Consider the following 19,015-nt stretch of genomic DNA (forward strand, 5'->3'; position numbering starts at 1 on the left):
TCATAGAGATAACAGTGGAAGGCATTGAAGCAATAGAAGAAATGCACAAGAGTACTGAGACAACGTAGGGTCAATGGAGAGAATAGGGCTCACATTGAGTCCTGAGCTTTCGCAATAGTGCTGTGTGAGAAGGACCCTGTGAAGGACACCAGGGAGTGTGAGCTGGTTCACAGGCAGTCAGGAGCCTGAGATGTCGAGAAACGGAGGACAGGGAATCATTCCAAAAGAAAATCGTGGCCCGGTTCTGCGTTTGTTCCAAGTAATAGAAAGATGCAGAAACACTCTTTGGATTTAATTATGGGGAGATAGCTGTGATATTATCAAGATTGATTAATACACAGACCATTGTCTGAAGTGTGGGGGAGTGAGGAGCTGGTAATTCCATGAACACTGATCTTTCAGGTTCATTGTGAAGGGGAAGGAAGACGTGGGGCGAGAACTAGAGAGAAATGGGTTCAGGAGAGGCTGTTGTTTCAACAATGAAGAGATTGAATGAGTGAAAGGAATTCGATGGGGGAGGGGAGGGGAGATTGCTAGCAGAGAACATGACGTTTGGAATCAATAATAAAACTTCTCTAGAGAGGAGGAAGAAGGGAGACAATTAGGCTAAACCAAGGATCAAGATGAATTTTCAATGGAATCAGGAGAGGAGTCATTGATGGTTAAGAATGGTGGGATATTTGTAGACTTTGCGGCAGTGAGCTCAAGTATTTCTTGTAATGATCTAACTCATCAACATAGCAGGAGATGACCCCCTTGGTGGAAAGTGAGGGGAAAGGCAAGAAGTTTTTAGATTGGAAAGGCTCGGTGAAGGTCTGAACTGTTTCTGAAGCCCGGAAGGACGCACCAACTATCACGGCGCCGTAGGATGTAAAGGGAAGGAAAAGGAGGACATGTCGCTTCTCTCCTGTCAGGATGTGTGTCTGCTGGCACAGCCTGAGCCAGCAGCTGGGATGGCTGCTTTGTGTCCTGAGAAAACAGGGTCCGAGGTGGAAACCTACACCGAGGACCGGGCCGGGCAGTTCTACGGGAGATGTGCAGTGACATGTGGAGAGCCCGTGCTGCTCAAATCACAGCCTAATTTGCTAATGACATCTGAATCCCCCAATACACAAACACGCACTGTGGTAATGTCTGGTAACACCAGCTAAATTGACAGGAAAAATGTCACAGCTCAGTGTCATAAGATGGACACTGAGCATCCTGGCTGCTAGAGTATTTCGGGTCTTCGTTGTTGTCAATCTGGATGTTTCAGACATGCATCTCTCTTCTCACCACTGAGACTGTGCCTGTCGCCTCCTACTCAACCTCTGAGGCCCCACTGTGATGCCGTCGTCTTCCCTGACGCTTCCTCCTTGGCTGGTTCACCGTGTGCTCTCTGTGCTCCTGACGGTTTGCCCCTCTTTAGAGCTCTTTGCACGTGGACCCAGAGTTATTTCTTTACCCTGCATCTTTCTGGCTGGTTTGTGAGCAGGGTCTGTCTCTTATTCATCTTTGCAGCTCTGTTCTTCCACACAAGAATGCCAGCAGAAGTTGAGGGACATACCCTAAAGGGAAGACTTAGTGATTGTATTATTGGCGGTACTTTGATGTTTTGTTTTGATTTTGGTGAGGGTGCTAGAGGGTGGACTGCCAATCAGTGACAGTCCCAATCGCTCAGTGCTCAGCTTATTATTTTGACTTGAATTTTACTAATGAGTTTGTGTCATTTACTCAGTATACAACATGCTTGATTGGGCTAAATGAGGAGAATTCCATAACTCAGGACCTGCAGGGAGGCTGATGCATGCACAGCAATCTGCAGTACTGTCCCCAAAGTGGGATTACACAAGTCTGGGCAAAGTCCTCGGAGGACCAGGAGAGGGGGCCCAAGGAGGATGTGGTTGAAAACCAGAACAGTGATGACATCGCTTCACATTTTGCTCCCTTGACACCCTCAGACCTCAGGGCTTTGCTGTCTATGATCATTCTCAGAGTGCTGGGAAGCCCGTTATGTATCGCACTACTGCCGTCCCCACTACTGTAGATTTTGGTAGAGTGTTTACCTTGGCTTTGATTGCGTCTCTACAGAGCCAGCCACCTGGTGGTCTGCTCATGTCGGGTCACACTTGATATTTAGCCTTTTGTGGACAGAGACAGCGCTGTCCTGTGTATTCATTCCTCTGGGGCCTAGAACACAGCAGGTGTCCAATCACTAGGTGGAAGGCATCCATCCTCATAGAGCCTTCAACTCTGTGCTTTGTAATTATCGACTTTAACAGAAAGATTTGAAAGTACAGTGCTTCGCAGTAATTTTCTGATATTGTCAAGAAAGACTGTCCCATCAAGAATATGAAGCGTATCTTTATGAAGTGTCTTTACTTGAATGGGGATTAAGTTGGCTGCCCTGGAGACATTTTCCTGTCATTTCTGTTCGTCTACTTGCTAGTTGCATTGTATCTTTGATAAGTACTTTCTCAAGATATTGAGCAGTGTTTGCTAAATCTTGACTTCTGTTTCTTTTATAGATAGTCACTGATGATTTTCTCCCATTCCTATCGGTCCAAAACTCTTTCATAAAGAACAGATTTGAGTATCTTCTTATTCACTGTGGAGGCTTTTGTGGTCAGCACGTGGGAACCCCCGCAGGAGCACTTGGGTGGCCTCAGCCCTCGTGTGAACCTCCCAGTCGTGAACCCGTTTGTCTGAGGATGAAACGACCCAGCTCCAAAGGTCCTCGCCATTGTCCTGCAGCCGTGATGCAGTGTGTCTTCCCTTTCCACTGGCCCTGAGATGTTTCTGGCTCTGAGATCCCACACAGCCCAATCGCCGCCTCCATCCCAGGACGGCTGCTTGCCCTAAGCGTTGCCTTCAAAAGGCTCAGTCTCTCTCCCTGCCAGTCCATTGACACCAAGAATGCGGGCCCTATTAATACCTAAGGAAAATGGCCGCTTTTCATCGAACGGTTACTAGTGCTAAGTGCTGTGAGGTCTGAACTCTCACCTCACTGGACAGATGAAGAAAAGGAGCCCAGAGGGGTTGGGAGACTTACCCAGAGGCATGCAGAAAGTGAGTGGCAGAGCTGCAATTTAAGCAACTTGATGTTGCCTTGCTTCACCTGGTCCTGTGCCCAGAGTCCTCCTCCGCTCGCTGCCGCATGCTTTGTTGTTAGGGTGTGCGTTGCCGTATCATGAACGTCCTTTCAGAGTTGAGCACCGACACCAACATTTGGAGGTGCTACGTCCTCTGTGTTCAGGGACCTTGGCTGTCCTATTCACTTACAACCCTCCCCCAGCACCAAGGCTGTTCCAAGCTGCCCGTCAGTCTTCCTGCTGTCTCTGTCCCCTCCCTCAGGGAGGCGTTTCAGCGCCCCTGCCTGGGGTCCCCACCTCCCCATGCCTGTGTCCCTCCAGCTCCAGGCCTGAGAAAACTGCAACAGCCGGCGGAGATGATACTGTCCTCACTCACCATCCTGACACTGTGGGCCTTAAGCTGGAAAAAGAGGGGCTGTCACGGAAGCTGAGACATGAGACCTGTGGGGGCACTCAGCTGGGCTCCTTCATCCTGGACAGCGACAGCCTCTACGTCGTTGGGGAGCATCTATTTAGTAACCCCATACTGAAGCTAAGGATGGGCCCCAGGAGGATGTGCACTCTCCAGTGTTCCTCAGGAGCCATCCTGTGTGTCTAGTCTTCCAGCTGAGCAACCTCCCTCAAGGCTCAGGGACCCCAAGGCCCTGCACTTTGTGAATCCTTCTCTTCCCTTTGCAGCTCTGCACTCTGGGGCTGTGATTCGTCCCCTTGCCTGAGGCACAGAAGCCTTTCTCCAGTCAGATGAAAGAGAGTATCCCTCTGAAGCCAATGGGCATTCAAGAGTCTGGCTATTCCTCTCTCTCCCTGCCAGCACCTCTAAATACCTCTGGAACCTGAAGAGCACAATTTGCAAACCCATGTTCGAGCAAGGTTAGCGCATTGATCTCACACATAAATTGCAAACTCATGAAAACAGGGACTGGATCTTTGATTTGTCAGCCTTTTAGGAATAAGAGATAGTTGCTCCTAAATCCTAATGTGGAACCGTGTAGACTGGAAGTGTCAGTTGTGGGTGGGGCTGCTGGTCCTCGGGCTGTATTTTGGACATTCGTGCCCCTCTTGCATGCCAATTCTGTCTCCTTTTCTCACAGCAGGTTACACATCGGACCTCAGCCCTCACTCCCCGCGGTGAGTCCTCAGGGCTCTGATGACCGTGTGCTGCAGGCCCCTTAGGGAGAGCGACTGATCTCCTCATCCCAGGGCACCCACGGGAGAAGAAGCCAGAGGACCCGCAATCAGTGGCTCAGGCTGGATAGGAAAGATGCACGCGGTGGCCTCCATGCCCCCCCTCGGAGTCCCCGGTCTCACTCCAGACCATTTCTCCTCAGCTGCTGTGACCTCCATGCTCCTCCCACAGAACCCACTGGTGCCACCGACCCCCCCCCCCCCCAGCGCCACAGGTAGGTGACTTCTCTCTCCAGCTCCCTCTAGGAAGTCAAGCTATTTGGCCTCAAAGTTAGGACCTGGCAGTCGCAGAGAGGAGCCGCCGTGAGGGACCCTGGAGCTGCCATGGACAGCCTCTGCTCTCCTCCAGAGCAGGGCATGGCACCTCCTCGTCGGTCCAGTGTGTTGACCTGGAACAATTTACTTTCCCTCTCTGTGCCTCAGTTTCCTCACCTGCCCAGCACGAAGAATAACACTGCCTAAGGTTGTCGTGGAGGGTCCGTGAACGTGGACGTAAGAACACCTGGCGCAGGGACCACGGGGGATTTAGTGGACAAATATTGAGTGGGCGCGTGCTCTGTGCTGGGCAGAGGGCAGACGACGTTAGTGAGGTGTGTCCGTCCCTCACCAAGGTCACTGTGTATGGAGAGAGACTGGAAATGAACGTGCAATTACAATCGCAAAGAATTGTCACCGAGAACCGTGTTGTTTGCCACTTACTACGTGCCAGGCTGTGTCCTGTTGTGTCTTTCACTGTTAACTTTTCCCTTTGAATAAATATGAAAGCACATGAAGTTGCAACAAAAATAGTACAGAGTGCCTTGGACCCTTCCACCAGCTTCCGCCGGGGGTTAACATCTTGCGGGACTCTAGTACAGTGTCACGACCAGGACATGAATTGGCAGTGTTAAACCCACAGACCGCAGACTTCTGATGTCGCTAGTTTGACGTGAGCTCACTGGGGGGTGTGTGTGTGTGCGCGTGTGCGTGTATGCGCGCGCGCGCGGTTCTATGCCATTTTATGACACATGCAGATTTGCGCCACCACCACTGCAATCCACACACAGAACTGTCCCATCCCCACAAGCCCTCCCTCGTGCTGCTCTTTCATAGTCACATCTGCCCGGCCAGCCCCTGGCCTTCACTCATCTGTTCTCCATCTTTATAATGCTGTTGTTTTGAGAAGGTCGTATCAACAGAATCAGAAAACGTGTGACCTGTGGGGCGCGGCTCTCAGCATAATGCCTCTGCCATGTGCTACCTCCTCTGAGAAAGTCTTGTGACCTTCATAATTTCCCTACCAGGATGATTCTCCCCATTTTACGGTTGAAGAAATGGAGGTTCAGTCATGTTGAGTGACATGCCCAGGGTCACATGGCTGGGGAAGGAAAACAGGGGATCTGACCCCAAACATGACTCACGGATGAGGCCACAACCACGGTACCCGAGCTCTGCACTGCGGCGTCTTTCTGGGAGTAGCGGGTGGGGTTGGGGAGGGGTAGAGACGTTGAGAAGTGACTTCCTTGAAGGACTGACATTTGCTTCCCATTAAGAAAAAGGTCTCTTCCACGTTGGATGGGACTGAATGCAGTTGTTTCCTTTCTTATCCCCCAATCGGTGAAATTGCTCCAATCCTGTTACTTTGAACTTGTAAACTAGCATCAATCAGGACCACTCCAGAGCCTCACCAGGGTCCAAGATCTCAGACCCTGGACACCTACCTGGCCCATATGCTGACTTGAGGGCCCCAGAACCTGCATCTTGACCCCCCGCTGCATTTTTAAGTGCCTTTTGATTGTGGCAAAGTATGCATAACCTAGACTTGGCCATTTGAACCATTTTTCCGTGGACAATTCAGTGGCATCAAATGCATTCACAATACTGCGCAACCATCACCGTGTTCATTTCCAAGACTTCTTTTCATCATCTCAAACAGAAACTCTGTCCCCATTAAACACTGCCTCCCCATGACCCTCAGCTCCAGCCCCTGTGAACTTCTATTCTTCCTTCCATCTCGATGAATTTGCCTGTGCTCGGCACGTCATGTAAGGGGAACCGTATCATAGGTGTCTTTCTGGGTTGCGTTTATTTCACTGAGCGTAAGGTTTGCAAGGTTCATCCACGTTGTACCATGTGTCAGAAGTTCATTTCTTTTTAGGGCTGAATCTTCTTCCTGGGAACTATTGCACAGAAACACCCAAATTACTTCTACCAATTTCCCCCGGCCCTGAAAATTAACACGGAGAACCTTTCAACACATTTCTTCTCCAGACTGGGGGGGCTCTGAGGAAAGGCCATTGTTACTGGAATAAGCAAGGGCAGGCTGGGAGTGGGGTCTCAGGGAAAGACGCCCTCAGGAGGTACCAGGGAATCCCCAAATGGATGGGAGGGTCTCAGCAGTAACTGAATTCAGGATGTGGTGGAGTCTCAGACCGGGTGCTAGTTCTCTGGCCGTGGGGTGAGGGGCTGGTGCTGCATGACAGGGAGAGAGGACGGCTCACCGTGTTCCTGGGACACCAGCCCCACGGGAGAGAGGGAAGGCTAGTGCGCCTTCCCGACGGACTGGTGGTGGGAAAAACTCAGCCTGGAGGAGACAGCCGTGTGCCCGGGGTAACCAGAAGGAATTACGTCTCCTTCAGCCAAAGCAGACAGCCCCTCGTCCTGGGCTCACTTTATCCAAATGGGAGCAAGAAGGAGGAAACAATTGAAGACGCTTCCAGATGTGAGATGTGTGGTGGCAGAGACTGTGCCTGGGAGATTCTGAAAGGCCTCACTGAAGTGACCTAGGCTGTGACCAGAAGGACAAGACTGAGCCACGCCTGCGTAGGTCCGGGAACAGGGAGTCGGGGGAAAGGCGCTGTTGGTGCTGAGACTCTGGGGCAGAAGTGAGCGTGAGCAGAGGAGGTCAGAAAGCTGCCCAGGCGGCTGGAGGGAGCCTGAGAAGCAACAGGAGCTGCGGCAGGGGCGGCGGTTAATGGGGCCAGACCGGGGAACCCGGTAGTCTGCGTTCATTTGGGTTTCTCTCTCACAACACTGCTCCCAAAAGTTGCACCTCTGAAGTACGAATATTGAACTTCTCCCGGTTTCCGTGGTCTAGGCATTGGGCACGGCTTAGCTGGGAGCCTCTGCCTCCAGGTCTCCGTGAAGCAGGACCTTCAGTCTCAACTGAGGCTAGACTAGGGGAGGATTTGCTCCCAAGTCACTCACACGGGTGGTGTCAGGAGTCATTGGGACTGAGAGTCTGAGTCTCCATGTGACTGTTGGCTGGGCGCTCCCTCAGATCTCGCCTCCCTTGGCCTCTACATAGGGCAACTGAAATCATCGCCACTTGCTATCTCATTTCCAGAAATGTGACAGAGAGAGAGCGCAAGAGATGGAAACAGAGGGGGAGATAAAGGGAGGGAACTCAGGAAAGCAAGCAAGAGGGAAGTGACAGAGTTTTTGTAATTAAAACTTGGATGTGACATTCCATCAGCTGGGCTGTATTCTATTGCTCAGAAACCAGTTACTCAGGATGTAGTGGTTCCACAAGGATGTGCACAGCAGGAGGGAGGGAGCGCTGGGAGCCTTGGTGGAGGCTGCCCACCACATAGGCCGACAATGAGGCGCTTGGGTCTGGTTCTAAGGCCAACAGGAGACTGGGAAAGGTTGAATGCTAGTGAATGACAATATCTGAATTTCCTCGAACTTCCAACCCTTGAAGGTGCAGACCTGACAAGGAGCCCCCAAGGGGCAGGGACTTTTCCCAAATCACACGGCTGGAATCCAGGCCTGTTTGGAGAGGTATTCCCGACTGCATCCACCCCTTCTTGTAATTCTTCCACCTCTAAGTTCGGGGACCAGACCCAGGCGGCACCACCTCCCAGATATGGGAGGCGTTATCACATGTCCACCCGAAGACGTCCCTGGGAATGTGTTTCTAGCGCCATCCCATCGTGCAGGTTGGGAGACTGGGGAGGCCCTGAGAGGCACAGTGGCTTTTCCAGGACACAGAACTGCTAGGAAAAAGGAGATCCGAACTGGGCGCTCTCTCTTCAAAGCTGGGGCGCTGGTTCCGATCCCAAGGAGCTGTGGGGAGGGCTGTGATGGAACTTTCTGTACAGCTCGGGAGATGACACGGGCAAGGAGGGTGAGCGGTCAACAGCCCCGAGGGGGCTTTGGGTGGGTCTGATGGAGGGAAGGGCCCCCCATCCTGGAACCTTGGAGACATGACCTCACTTCCTTGGCGACCGACCCCAACAGAGCTTAGAACTCTGGTCACCAGGCAGCCATTTTGTACACATAGCCCATTTGACCAGAGACACTCGACACAGGAGGATGTGTTCATGTATCCCCTCTTTGCGAGGCTCTGGCGCACAGAGAGCCAACAATGACAGTCTTCTCCAGCGCTGTCGACATTGGCTGAGACCGCACCTCCAAGACCTCAGGCCATTCGGAAGAAGGAACCCTCAGGTAACACAAGGCAGCCCAGGGCGGGCCACTCCGGGTCAGGCCACAAGTGTGATCCCACCCTCCCATGCGGGCAGCCCCACACCCCTTGACCCTTATTGTGTGTGTGTGTTGGCGGGCATGGAGTGACGGAAGGCAGGGATGAGCGTGGAGCTACCCTGGACGGGAGCAGACGGTTAGGGCTTGGAAGCCTGGCGGTATGTCGTGTTCATATCCCAGGTGGTGGCTGGCAGGATGGAAGGTGAGTGCTGGGAGCCAAGCTGCCCTACCCGTAGGTGAATCCCAAGCCCGTGAGGTGTCATCTCATTCGCTCCCTGTCTGGAGGTCTATGTGGATGCCCCTCTGTCTGTGCTCGGTGTGCGGGAGAGTTTTCCCCCTGTGGGCAAGTGCAGGCAGGCCCCTGCTACCTGCCGCCGCGGCCACCGGACGCTGTCTTTGCAGAGCTCCACCCAGGAGATGGTCCAGGAGCTGGCGCATGGGTCCTACGGCTCCATCTCCCTGGACAGGGGGCAAGTGCAGCAGACCACCGACCTTGCCCGGGGCTGGACTGAGGGGAGAGTGAGTGACACCCGGGGCCCTGAGATCACCGGGGGGTGTCCACAATCCAGAGTCAAATCTGGAGCCCTCCCCTGGACCCGCCCAGGGCTTTCCCACTGGAGTGTCCCAAGGGCCCAGTCCCAAAGGAATCTGGACTTCCACGCCTCCTCACCAGCTACCTAGGAGGGTGGGAAGTCGCTCTTTCCTAACCCCAGGCGGAGTAGACAAAACACTGATGTTTGCGCTTCACACTCGGCCAGGGGCATCTTTGAAATCTGCCATTTTCTGAATCTGAAACCTCTGTAACGAGGGTCTCAAACCTCCCTTTCGTGTAAAAGAAAGAAAAACCAGCGTCCTTTCTTGTAGTCAGCCAGATCCTCACAGCGTCTGTCTGCCCGTGCACTGTCTCCCGACTGGGGAGGGCTGAGGTTCCCACCAGACATTTCCCTTCATGTCAGGAGCACATGAAGCCTCAGGTGGGGGAGCGGGGGAGTCCTGCAGCCCTGGCTTAGGGCGGTTCTCAGTTCCGACCCACAGGACCCTGAGCAGCCACTTGGCAGCCCGAAGCTTCCGTCCTCTCATCTCTAGAATGGGGATGTTTGTGTTGGATTCGCTGGTCAGTGCTCTTAACGCACGCTTTGGTGCGGGGCGGTCTGTCCTTGCCAAGCCAGCCAAGTGTCCTGAGGAACTCATCGTATAATCCTCCCCCCGCCCAAACTCAAATTGGACTTTTCAAGCCTGGAAACCGGTTGGCTGTGGGCAATCCTGTCCCTCCTCTGCACACATCCCTGAGGGGCTCACAGTTCCTGGGGGACCTCCAGACCTTGACATCCTGGAGGTTCACGCTGGTGCTGGTGACTCTGTGTCCTTCCTCATCTCACCCAGCGCGGAGAGTCACTCGGGCAGCGGAATGAGGCCTGCAGGATGCGGGCCCTCCAGGCAGGCCTGCTGGAGAGGCTGCCGCCGTCCATAGGACCAGCCTTGGCGCCTCGAAACATGGCCAACGTCACCACCATCGTGTTTGACTGCGCGGCTGTCCTCACCTCCCACGGGGTCCTGGACCACCTACTTGCTACGTGAGTGCCCAGCCCCTCCTCAGCACAGTGGTGACTCTGCCCACTGCCAGCTGTGTGTCTTGGAAACGGCCCTCCATCTCTCTGAGCTTCGATTGCTCCTCTGCAAAGTGGAGTGGGAGAGGATAAACTTCATCGGGTTCTGGTGGGCACGAATGGGATGAGCCACGGCAGGTGCTTCCCTGGGGCCTGGCTCTACAGAAGGGGCTGAGAGACGTGCCGTGGTTGTTCCTGGTTATTCTTTCCCTCTCCCCGATGAAGAGCAGTCTGCTCCCCCATCGCTGGGATGGGGCCTTTCTGAGTTTGCAAAGGCACACGGAAAGCACTCTGGCAGGGAGTGTGGGATTCCATCCAGCTGGTCGTGGGGCGGGTCCTTGGAGTAGCCAAGGAGGGGTCTCCGGGGCCGCAGAGGGGCCCCAGGCCCACTCAGCTACCGGGGATGCTTCTGGTTGGAGTTCATTCGAGAACACTGTATATTAAGCACCTGTGACATGCGGGAGCTTTAGAGACACTTGGCACAACGCAGTGAATGAAGCAGACACAGCCCCTGGACCCCCGCAGCAGCCTGAGACTCAGATAGTCACACACCATATCATCCACAGATCCTGTCCCCCGCCTGTCCCAGGGGATGCCCTCCTATGCTCCTTTACGACTGGAGGCCTCTTCCCACGTTCTCATGCATGATGGACCCCAGCGCCAACTAAAGACCTGAGTGTTCTTTGAGTGCCAGACGAGGGCCTCCTGTCTCCACAGAACAGGGCTGGGGGAGAACAAGAGGACAGAGGACTGTGGCTGGGGCGGGCCCGGCACAACTCTGATCTCACTCATCTTTTGATTCCTCTGGGAGGGCTGAGGTCTGATGGCTTCTACTGCAAGGGGATAGGAGTGAAAGAGAGCTGTGGGTGGGGTCCCAGAGCCCCTGGGAACCAGAGGGGAGGCTGGCTTGAGCTGTTCCCTGGCGACCCATCCCCACCACAGTCCCGTCTCCCTCCGCTTCCCCTTCTCCATATCCACCCCTTCTGACCACCACCAGCAGGCCCAGAAGAGAAGGGGTGTTAGCGAGCCGCTCACACATCGGCCTCAGTCCTCAGTCCACTTGCACAAGGGCGTGGAGGGCTGGGCTGGACTGTGTCCAGCCTCTTTGCGAGAAGAGTGGCAGTGGGAAGAAGAGACTCACACAAACCCCGTGTTCCACCTGCTGGATGAGCAGGCCTGCCACTGCCAGGATGGCCACACAGGAGTCAGCGCCGGGGTGGGACTCCCCCCTGGTGGAAAGGGGCAGGCACAGGGCCCAGACCCAAAGCAGGGTGCCTTGGGAGGACAGTGTGGAAGCGACGGCCAGGCCTCTGGCTCTGTGGCCCAACTGCTTCCGCCCAGTACCGCGTCTTCTATGGTGGGAACCTGGCTGGACCCAATGCAGGATTTCTGGGAGCCCACGCCCTTTCCCTCTTTCAGGATGCGGCTGGCCTCTCTGCGTGTCATCTGGCCTGGGTCGCACCTGGGAGGCCCTGCCTACCTTCCCCAGGTCCAGCTGCAACATCTGGGGCCCAGGAGGGCAGAGCTGGAAGGTGAGGGCACAGCAGTCTGGGAAGACTGTCTGCGGTGGGGTTCACGGGCTGGGGTTCCCTTCAAGACAGCGGAGTCTCTCCTGTCTTGTAAAGTCGGGTACGTAGGTGAAACTTTCTCTTTCTCCCGCTGCAGCGCCAGTTCCAGAGCTCCTGCCGGCTCTAGAGCCAGAGCAAGGGCCAGCTCCGGGGCCAGAGGCAGCTCCAGCTGTAGTTCCACCGTCCGCGCCGGAGCTGGAGGCGGCCTCACCACCAGCAGCCTCACCTCCAGCAGCCTCACCTCCATCGGCCTCTCCAGGGCCGGAGCGAGCGCCATCAGCTTCAGCCCCAGTGCCAGCTTCTGAGCTGGAGCAAGATGCGCCATTGACTTTTGGACGATCTCTGCCTCCAGCTGCCGAAGTCACCGCAGAAGCGAGCGCCGAGCTGAGAGAGGAGAGGCCTAAGCTGCTGGACTTCCCTCCGAAGCTGGTGGCCGAGCAGCTGACCCGGATGGATGCGGTGAGCAGCGGGGCTCTTGGGCTAGGTGGGGCCCGCCTTGGTGGGCCATCAGCTGCCCCAGACCTCCTGTTCCCTCAGCCGCAATCCAACGATGTGGGTGCAAGTCACAGCTCCCCCACTCACCCACCGGGTGACCTGGGCCACCTTCTGGCCCCCAAGTCCTTGCTGTCCCCACATGGACAGTAGAGAGCACACCAAGGGCGGGCACCTGCTGGGCAGAGTGGCTGTGCGGATGGATGAGGTCGAACAGAGAGGAAGCGGGGCAGAGAACAGCCCTCTGGTGGGGGAGGGAAGCTCACTGGAGTGCTGCCAAGTCCTGGGTCACTCACCCATCGGCCCAGGAGGCCTCAACAGCCTCCGTACTTATTAGACACCTAGTGCGTCCTTACCTACATGGAAGACAGGCAAACAAAGCCCATGGTTGTTGCTGCCTCGGGGGAACGTGCAGCTGAAAGGGGAGTGGGACCAGGGGGTGATGAGAACGGGTGGAAGATGCCCCTTGAGATGGGCAGGTGTGAGCCGTGTTCTGGTGCTTGGGGGAAGCAAGACTGGGCTGCGAGCCAATGGGACTTCTCTTCCCCGCCCCTATTGGGTCCTCGGTCATCCTGCGCTGGGCGGCCTCAGCGGACACAGACAAAACCCAGAGACTCCCAGAAGCTTCAGGCCACCTCCTCAGGTTCCTGAGCTGCAGCTGACCAGTGCCTCCTGCCTGGGGCTGCGGGGGCCTGCAGACTCTGAGCTCGGGTGTGGCAGGGTCAGGTGACAGTCCCCATCCTCCCCAGGAGCTGTTCAAGAAGGTGGAGCCCCGCCACTGCCTGGGTTTTGTGTGGTGCCAGCGGCCCAATGGGAGCAAGGAGTACCTGGCTCCCACGGTTCGGGCCACTATCAACCAGTTTCTTCACGTGTCCGGCTGCGTCATCACGACGTGCCTTGGGGACCTCAGCATGACGGCCCAGGACAGGGCCAGAGTCGTCGAGCTGTGGATTCAGGTGGCCAAGGTCAGTAGCGGCAGGGCCCAGGGAGCCCCTCCCTGGAGTCAGGGGGACTGCCCCTTCTCCTCTCGCAGCTTTCAGCCTTGAAGTCGGTGGTCTGGGCCTCGGCAAAGTCCTAGGCCCCTTGCTGCCAAGGGCCTGCTGACCTTGAGTGCTGGTCCCAGTGGTGGGAAGCTCCCTTCCCGCCCTGGGTTGAGCTAAAATCTTCCTGCCCGCGAGCGTTACTCATCAGCTCCCAGGTGTGCCCTCCCTCGCTTCCCTGGGCATCTGCCTCATCCAGGACAGCAGAAGCCCACGAGGGGACACAAGCCAGAGGAAGCAGGGCTCCAGCCCGCCGTCGCAGCTCATTCCCTTCCCTTCCTCAGGAGTGCCGAGTCCTTGGAAATTATGCGTCCCTGCGTGCCATCGTGTCTGCTCTGCAGAGCCCCTCCATCAGCCGTCTGCAAAAGACATGGGGACGAGTTGCCAGGTGGGTAGGCCGTGCTCCATCCAAGCACCACCAGGGCGGACCAGACATCCCCCGTGCGACTGCCATGGACCCCTCATTCAGCTAGGACCATCTGGGAGGCAGCGGACCCTAGGGATGGGGACTGGCCTCCTTGCTCGGGTCTCTGAGACTCTCTGAGACCCTAGGCAGTGGCTCCCCCCTTGTCACATCCTGGATTGAGCCACACTGGAGATTTCCAAGGGTGTACTTCGCAGCAACGGAGCCCTCATCGGCAACCAACGCTGTTAGAAACAATGTGCTCAGTCGGAGTGGGAATGGAGGCCCCAGGTGACCGCAGGAGAGCCTCCACCCGAGTCCCACGGTGACCTCAGAGCTCCGAAGAACCCGGGGAAAACCCTCGTCCAGGCCCCAGGCCCTTTGAACCTTCCGGGTTCTCAGCCAAAGGCATTTCGCCTTCAACCGCCCCGGGTTTTCTTTCCTCCTTTCCTCTCCCCTCAGGAAGAGCTCTCGAAAGTTGAAGAGGTTCATCAAAGACCAGTGGGTGAGCAGGAGGCAGCTGGTGAAGGTAAGACGGAGGCTGCACATCTGGAAGGAGGGGGAGCGAGAGGGGAGGGGACCCGGCAGGATGAGCTTTGGTTCTCCTGTCACGTGAAGTTGGTCAGGAAAAGATGGACAGGAAGAGGGATGTGCTAGCTCCATGGGCAGGTGGGGGCAGTTTGGGACAGGAGGCCAGGGGCATGGGATAGAATGGTGCGGGCTGGACTGTTCCAGGAGGCTGAGGACCTGGCAGAAGGTGCCGGTGTCTGGCTTCCATGCTGCTCCATCAGCTGCCCTGCATCTTCCTCCTGGCCACTGGCTGGAGCGAGTGGGCGGGCTTCCTTTCTTCCGAAGTCAGCCCAGTCTGTGCTCAGGAAGCCAGGGCCCCACTGCTCCTTCTGTCTTCACTGTGCCTCGCAAGAAGGGCACCCTGCCTGCCTGAGGGATGGGCACTGCCGGATCCCACGGGCCGGGGGCACTCAGGGGCTTCCCAGCCTTGGGACGGACACTGGACCTGGGACAGATCTGTGTCCCCTCGGTGACTCCCCACTCTGGCCCCTAAAGTGGGCGCTGCAGACAGTCCCAGTGGGATGCTCACCCAGGTCCTTGTTGGCGATGACATGTGCCCCGGAGGGCAAGGGCAAGTGCCCAGGGAACTGATGGCTTCTTCAGGGATCCTTCCCGCCCAGACGTCAGAAGTTTCCTCGTAAAACAGAAAGGAAATGCCACCCCGCAGTGCCCTGGTCGCCCCCTCCCCTGCTAGTCAGACGTGGCATTCGGGGTCCCCATCCTGAGCGGATGAAGAAAGAATTCTGTGCAGGGGAACTCCCTGAGGGGATCCTAGGGAGCTGAGGGCTTTAGCAAGGCCTTGGCCTCGGCCTGGGATCAGAGACTCCTGGGCGTTGGGGCTGGCAGAAGCCACTTGACCAGGCCTCCTGAGACACCTCATCTCCCTCCATCCGTGGCTCGGCCCAGCTGGGGGCCCGAACACAGCCTGAGAGTCCCGAGGACAGCACTGTGGTCAGCGGCTGGGCAGAGGGTGGTGTGAAGGCAGAGGAGACAGGGGCCTGTGGCTGGGAGGGGGAGCAGCCTCTCCTCTGGGGCCCCCTGAGCAAGTCCCTGCCCCTGTGTGGGCCTTGGTCTCCTCATCTGGGAGCCAGAGGGAGATGAGCCGTGGTGCAGGCCTCACAGTGGGTGCCGAGGCTCAAGGGTGGGGAGGAATGTGGGGAGCTTGGACCTGGCTCCAGAGGCAGGCTTGAGCGGAGAGCAGTGATGACGGTCAGATGACGCTTGGGCCTCAGGAGACTGTGGGAGGCAGACAGAGTTCGTCAAACCTTCCAGACGAGGTAACAGGTTCAGGGAGGCCTGGGCGGGCCCAAGGTCACACAGGAGTGAGTGTTGGAGCTGGGATGGCTCTGGAATCAGAGCACCCTGGAGGCGGGAGCCGCAGGGGCACCAGGTGACTGGGGCCACATGTCCAGGGTCCCCGATCTGGGAGGGGTCTGGGAGGACACTTGGAGGGGAGCGTCGGCTCACTGGCCCTGTCAACACCCTGGCAGGAGGCGACCTCTATGTTGACCAGCCTGGAGACGGGCCCCACAGGTGCCCAGAAGGTAAGGGTGCCTGTGGAGGAGGGGCCCAGGAGTCGCAGGAGAGGGGACTCCCCTTCCTAGCCGGAGGTCTCTACCAGCAGAGAGGGAGCCTTTCTCCTCCAGCCCTGCTCCTGGTGCCACAGACCTGAAATGCCTGCATTGGAAGTGACCAGGAGGAGGCCTGGAACGGATGGGCGCACAACGGATTTGGGACAGGGAGGGGCGGGGACCACGTACCCTGGGTTTTGCCAGAGCCGGCTGCTGGGAGGTGCCTGGAGGAGTTTGGGGTTCCTGGAGGAGAGAAGAGGAGGAAATTGGGGGGAGGCCGCCTAGGTGGGTAGCTTGGGCTGGGCAGGAGGCTGGGGTGAGGAGTGGAGGAGAGGTCTTTGACGGCTCCTGAGAGCGGGATCTCATCACCGTCTCCACCCCGCTGGCACAGGGGCTCATCCCCTTCCTTGGCACATTCCTCAATTACCTACTGCTGCTGGACACCAACATGGAGGATTACCTGGAGGTGAGTGAGCCTGGAGGTGGAGCTGGGGATCAGGATTCGGAGATTTGGGAGGAGAGACTTGCACTGAGGCCTGAGCTCACAACCCTTGGCAGAGTCCTCTCGTGAGGGCCTCACAGCCACCCCGGGAGCTGGGTGTCATGGCCATCTTAGTGATGAGTGAATATAGGATCCAGGTGAGCCGCCAGTCCAGGCTGCCTGACTGCGGAGCTGCTGGAGGGTGTGTCTGAGCTGGACTCAGCCTCTCCCTCAGGCCCCGCCCCTGCAGGGAGTGAAGCCAGGCCCCTCCAAGGCAGGAAGCACACGAGTGGCTGAGCATCCCTTCCTGCCTGAGGCCTCAGTCTGTCTGTCTGTCAGAGAGGGCTGTCTTAGAATGTCCCTGAGCCATAGCCCCGTGGCCTCCTTGCTCTGGAGCTCAGAGTCTTGCCCGGGACCCATTCCCGTTTCTGGTAGCGCCTGCTCCCTGGTCGACCCTGCTGGTAGTGCAACCTGAGAAAGGGTGGAGACGGGGGCTAGCTATGGGCTAAGGGGGCTGTTGCTCATGGGCTTTGGCTCTCTGCCTTCCAGGGAAATGAGATCAATTTTGAGAAAAGGAGTGAGGTGAGCAGCTGTGGCCTCCCCGTGCGGAGGGTGGGGCTGTGGCAATCAGAGACTCCTCCGGGGAAGACCTTCTCTGGCCCGATGCCTTGGGCCTTGCTTTCCTTGGGAGAGTTCGGCACCCAGAGCTGGGAAAGCCGTCCCATTGGTGCGTGGGGGAAGGGGCTGGCACCAAGGACACCTTCCTGCAGGAGGAGCTATTTCAAGCCAACTGTGAGAACGAGCAAGTCCTGCACGGAATTGGAGGGAAGGAGGGTTCCCATGTGGGCCAAGACCCCAGACCAGCTCCTTGACCCTCTTCTCACCTGTCTGAGTCCCCAGCACGGTCCCCCACCCAGGCCCCGTCTGCATCATGTCCTTTCTCCCAGGAATTCAAAGTCACCGAGCAGATCTTCCTGCTCCAGGAGGCAGTCCATCTTTACCACATTGAGGCTGAGGAGCGATTTGGGGCCTGGTTCGAGGCCATGGAGCCCCTCAGCGAGGATGAGAGGTGAGGCGGGGCAGGAGTTGGTGAGGGCAAGGCGGACTCTCTCTGATGGCCAGCTCCAGGGAGCCCGTGCCCGTGGCTTCCGGGTCAGTCCCGGGGCTTGTCGCATGGTCACCCGTGGGGCCCTGGGACTCCAACTGCTGGCCGTCTCTGGGAGGGTCACCTGAGGTGTGGCTCCCGGTAGCTGAAAAGTCCCCTCTGTCCTTTAGCTACAGCCTGTCCTGCCACCTGGAGCCCCCACAGGAGAGGGCCGGCAAGATGCGCCGGTTTTTCCTGCCCAAGAAGAACCGCGCGTCTCTCAGCTCAGGGCTCGGTGAGTGTCCAGACAGGCAGGGACTGAAGCCAGGGGCTCCGGAAAGCTTCGGGCTAAGCACGGGCCTAGGGAGATGGACAGCCGGCACGGGGATCCCAGCTCCACTGCTGACCAGGCCTGTGAGGGACAATTCCCTTGACCTTTGTGGGACTCAGCTTCCTCTTCTGTGAAATGGGTGAAGCGAAATGCCAGCTCCCATGTCAGGGACAATGGGGTAGTGTTGACTGAACACTCAGGACAAGGTTTGGAGCAGAATGCAGTGGGGCTGAGGTGTTGGGCTGGGATACTGGTGTGACCCCCCCAATCATCAGTGTCTTCTCTTCAGTCACCAGACCCCTGACGCAGAACCCAGCAACAGTGGCAGATCCCGGTCCTTCCAACAGCTCGAGTGCAGCCTGCTCTTCAGCGGCGGGGACGCGGCTGGGAAACACGCGGGGCCCCAGGCCGGCTCCTCCCATGCTGATGGGGAGAAGAACATTCTAAGCCTTTTCCTGGGAGCCCTGGAGCCCAAGAGGGAGGGGACGACCCCACCCCACAGGCCTGGCAGCTCCACCCCAGCGCCTGTTTACCACTTGGGAAGGGGCCGTATTTCTTTCGTGTTAGTAGTTAGTGCTAGTTTTGAATTTGATGTTAAAATCCTGTTTCTGTTCCAGCCTGCGAGTCACGGTCTGGTTCTTTCCCCTCCTGTGCTCGTGTCAAGGAGACACAGACTCTCGCGTTCCTCCTGGAATGAAGAAATCTTGCAGGGTCTCGGCTTATTGTATGTGAGAGAAGGGAGAAGGGCCAGGCCCCTCCCTGGATACTGAGGGACACCTCCGCGCCCCCCCTTACTCAGAGGACGGCTTCATTTCAGTGTGGTTCACGTGGGCCAGGAGCAGAGACAGCACCCAGAGCTCCTGGCATTTAGAGGGTGGAGGTACTTTCACAGGCAGAGCCACAACCACTGGAATGCGGGTGTCTTTAAAATGGCACGGGCCAGCACCACGACCTGCCCCAGGACAGTGGCTGCTTTTCCACCCCTTTGGAGGAGAGGCCACGTGTTCGGCTTCTCTTGTGGAGGTTCCTCTTCACCAGATGTTAGGAACTTGTCGTTTTCTAATGAGGCTCTGGACAGCAGCAGCTCTAAGTGCAGAGAACGATGTAAAAGCTCAAAACGTGCATGTGGAGGGTCAAGGCCGGAG

The 19,015-nt window shown here is 57.1% G+C and overlaps 1 protein-coding gene across 2 annotated transcripts; it reads left to right on the forward strand.

The window, feature by feature from the left end:
• The first annotated feature begins 8,444 nt into the window (after nt 1-8,444).
• LOC138915559 (ral guanine nucleotide dissociation stimulator-like) lies at nt 8,445-18,486 on the forward strand. Of its 2 annotated transcripts, none has more exons than XM_070222311.1 (14): nt 8,445-8,687; nt 9,126-9,242; nt 10,107-10,297; nt 11,750-11,862; nt 11,996-12,357; nt 13,140-13,355; nt 13,715-13,818; nt 14,296-14,362; nt 15,894-15,947; nt 16,366-16,440; nt 17,005-17,037; nt 17,403-17,524; nt 17,731-17,834; nt 18,160-18,486. In XM_070222311.1, exons 1-14 carry the CDS (start codon nt 8,553-8,555, stop codon nt 18,315-18,317), a joined length of 1,851 nt encoding a protein of 616 aa, XP_070078412.1. In that variant the 5' UTR covers nt 8,445-8,552; the 3' UTR covers nt 18,318-18,486. The 2 variants fall into 2 exon arrangements, with proteins under 2 accessions (XP_070078412.1, XP_070078413.1); XM_070222312.1 differs by having other exon boundaries at nt 8,665-8,925.
• Nucleotides 18,487-19,015: the final 529 nt, after the last annotated feature.

Source organism: Equus caballus, chromosome 9 (assembly GCF_041296265.1).
Source record: "Equus caballus isolate H_3958 breed thoroughbred chromosome 9, TB-T2T, whole genome shotgun sequence".
Lineage (NCBI taxonomy): Eukaryota > Metazoa > Chordata > Mammalia > Perissodactyla > Equidae > Equus > Equus caballus.

Bases quoted from the DNA above. Each gene is read 5' to 3' on its own strand.
- LOC138915559 (XM_070222311.1), top strand. From the start codon at position 8,553: ATGTGTTCATGTATCCCCTCTTTGCGAGGCTCTGGCGCACAGAGAGCC. The intron at 13,356-13,714 runs GTCAGTAGCGGC...TCCCTTCCTCAG, and splicing joins TGTGGATTCAGGTGGCCAAG to GAGTGCCGAGTCCTTGGAAA. The intron at 17,525-17,730 runs GTGAGGCGGGGC...TCTGTCCTTTAG, and splicing joins CCCCTCAGCGAGGATGAGAG to CTACAGCCTGTCCTGCCACC.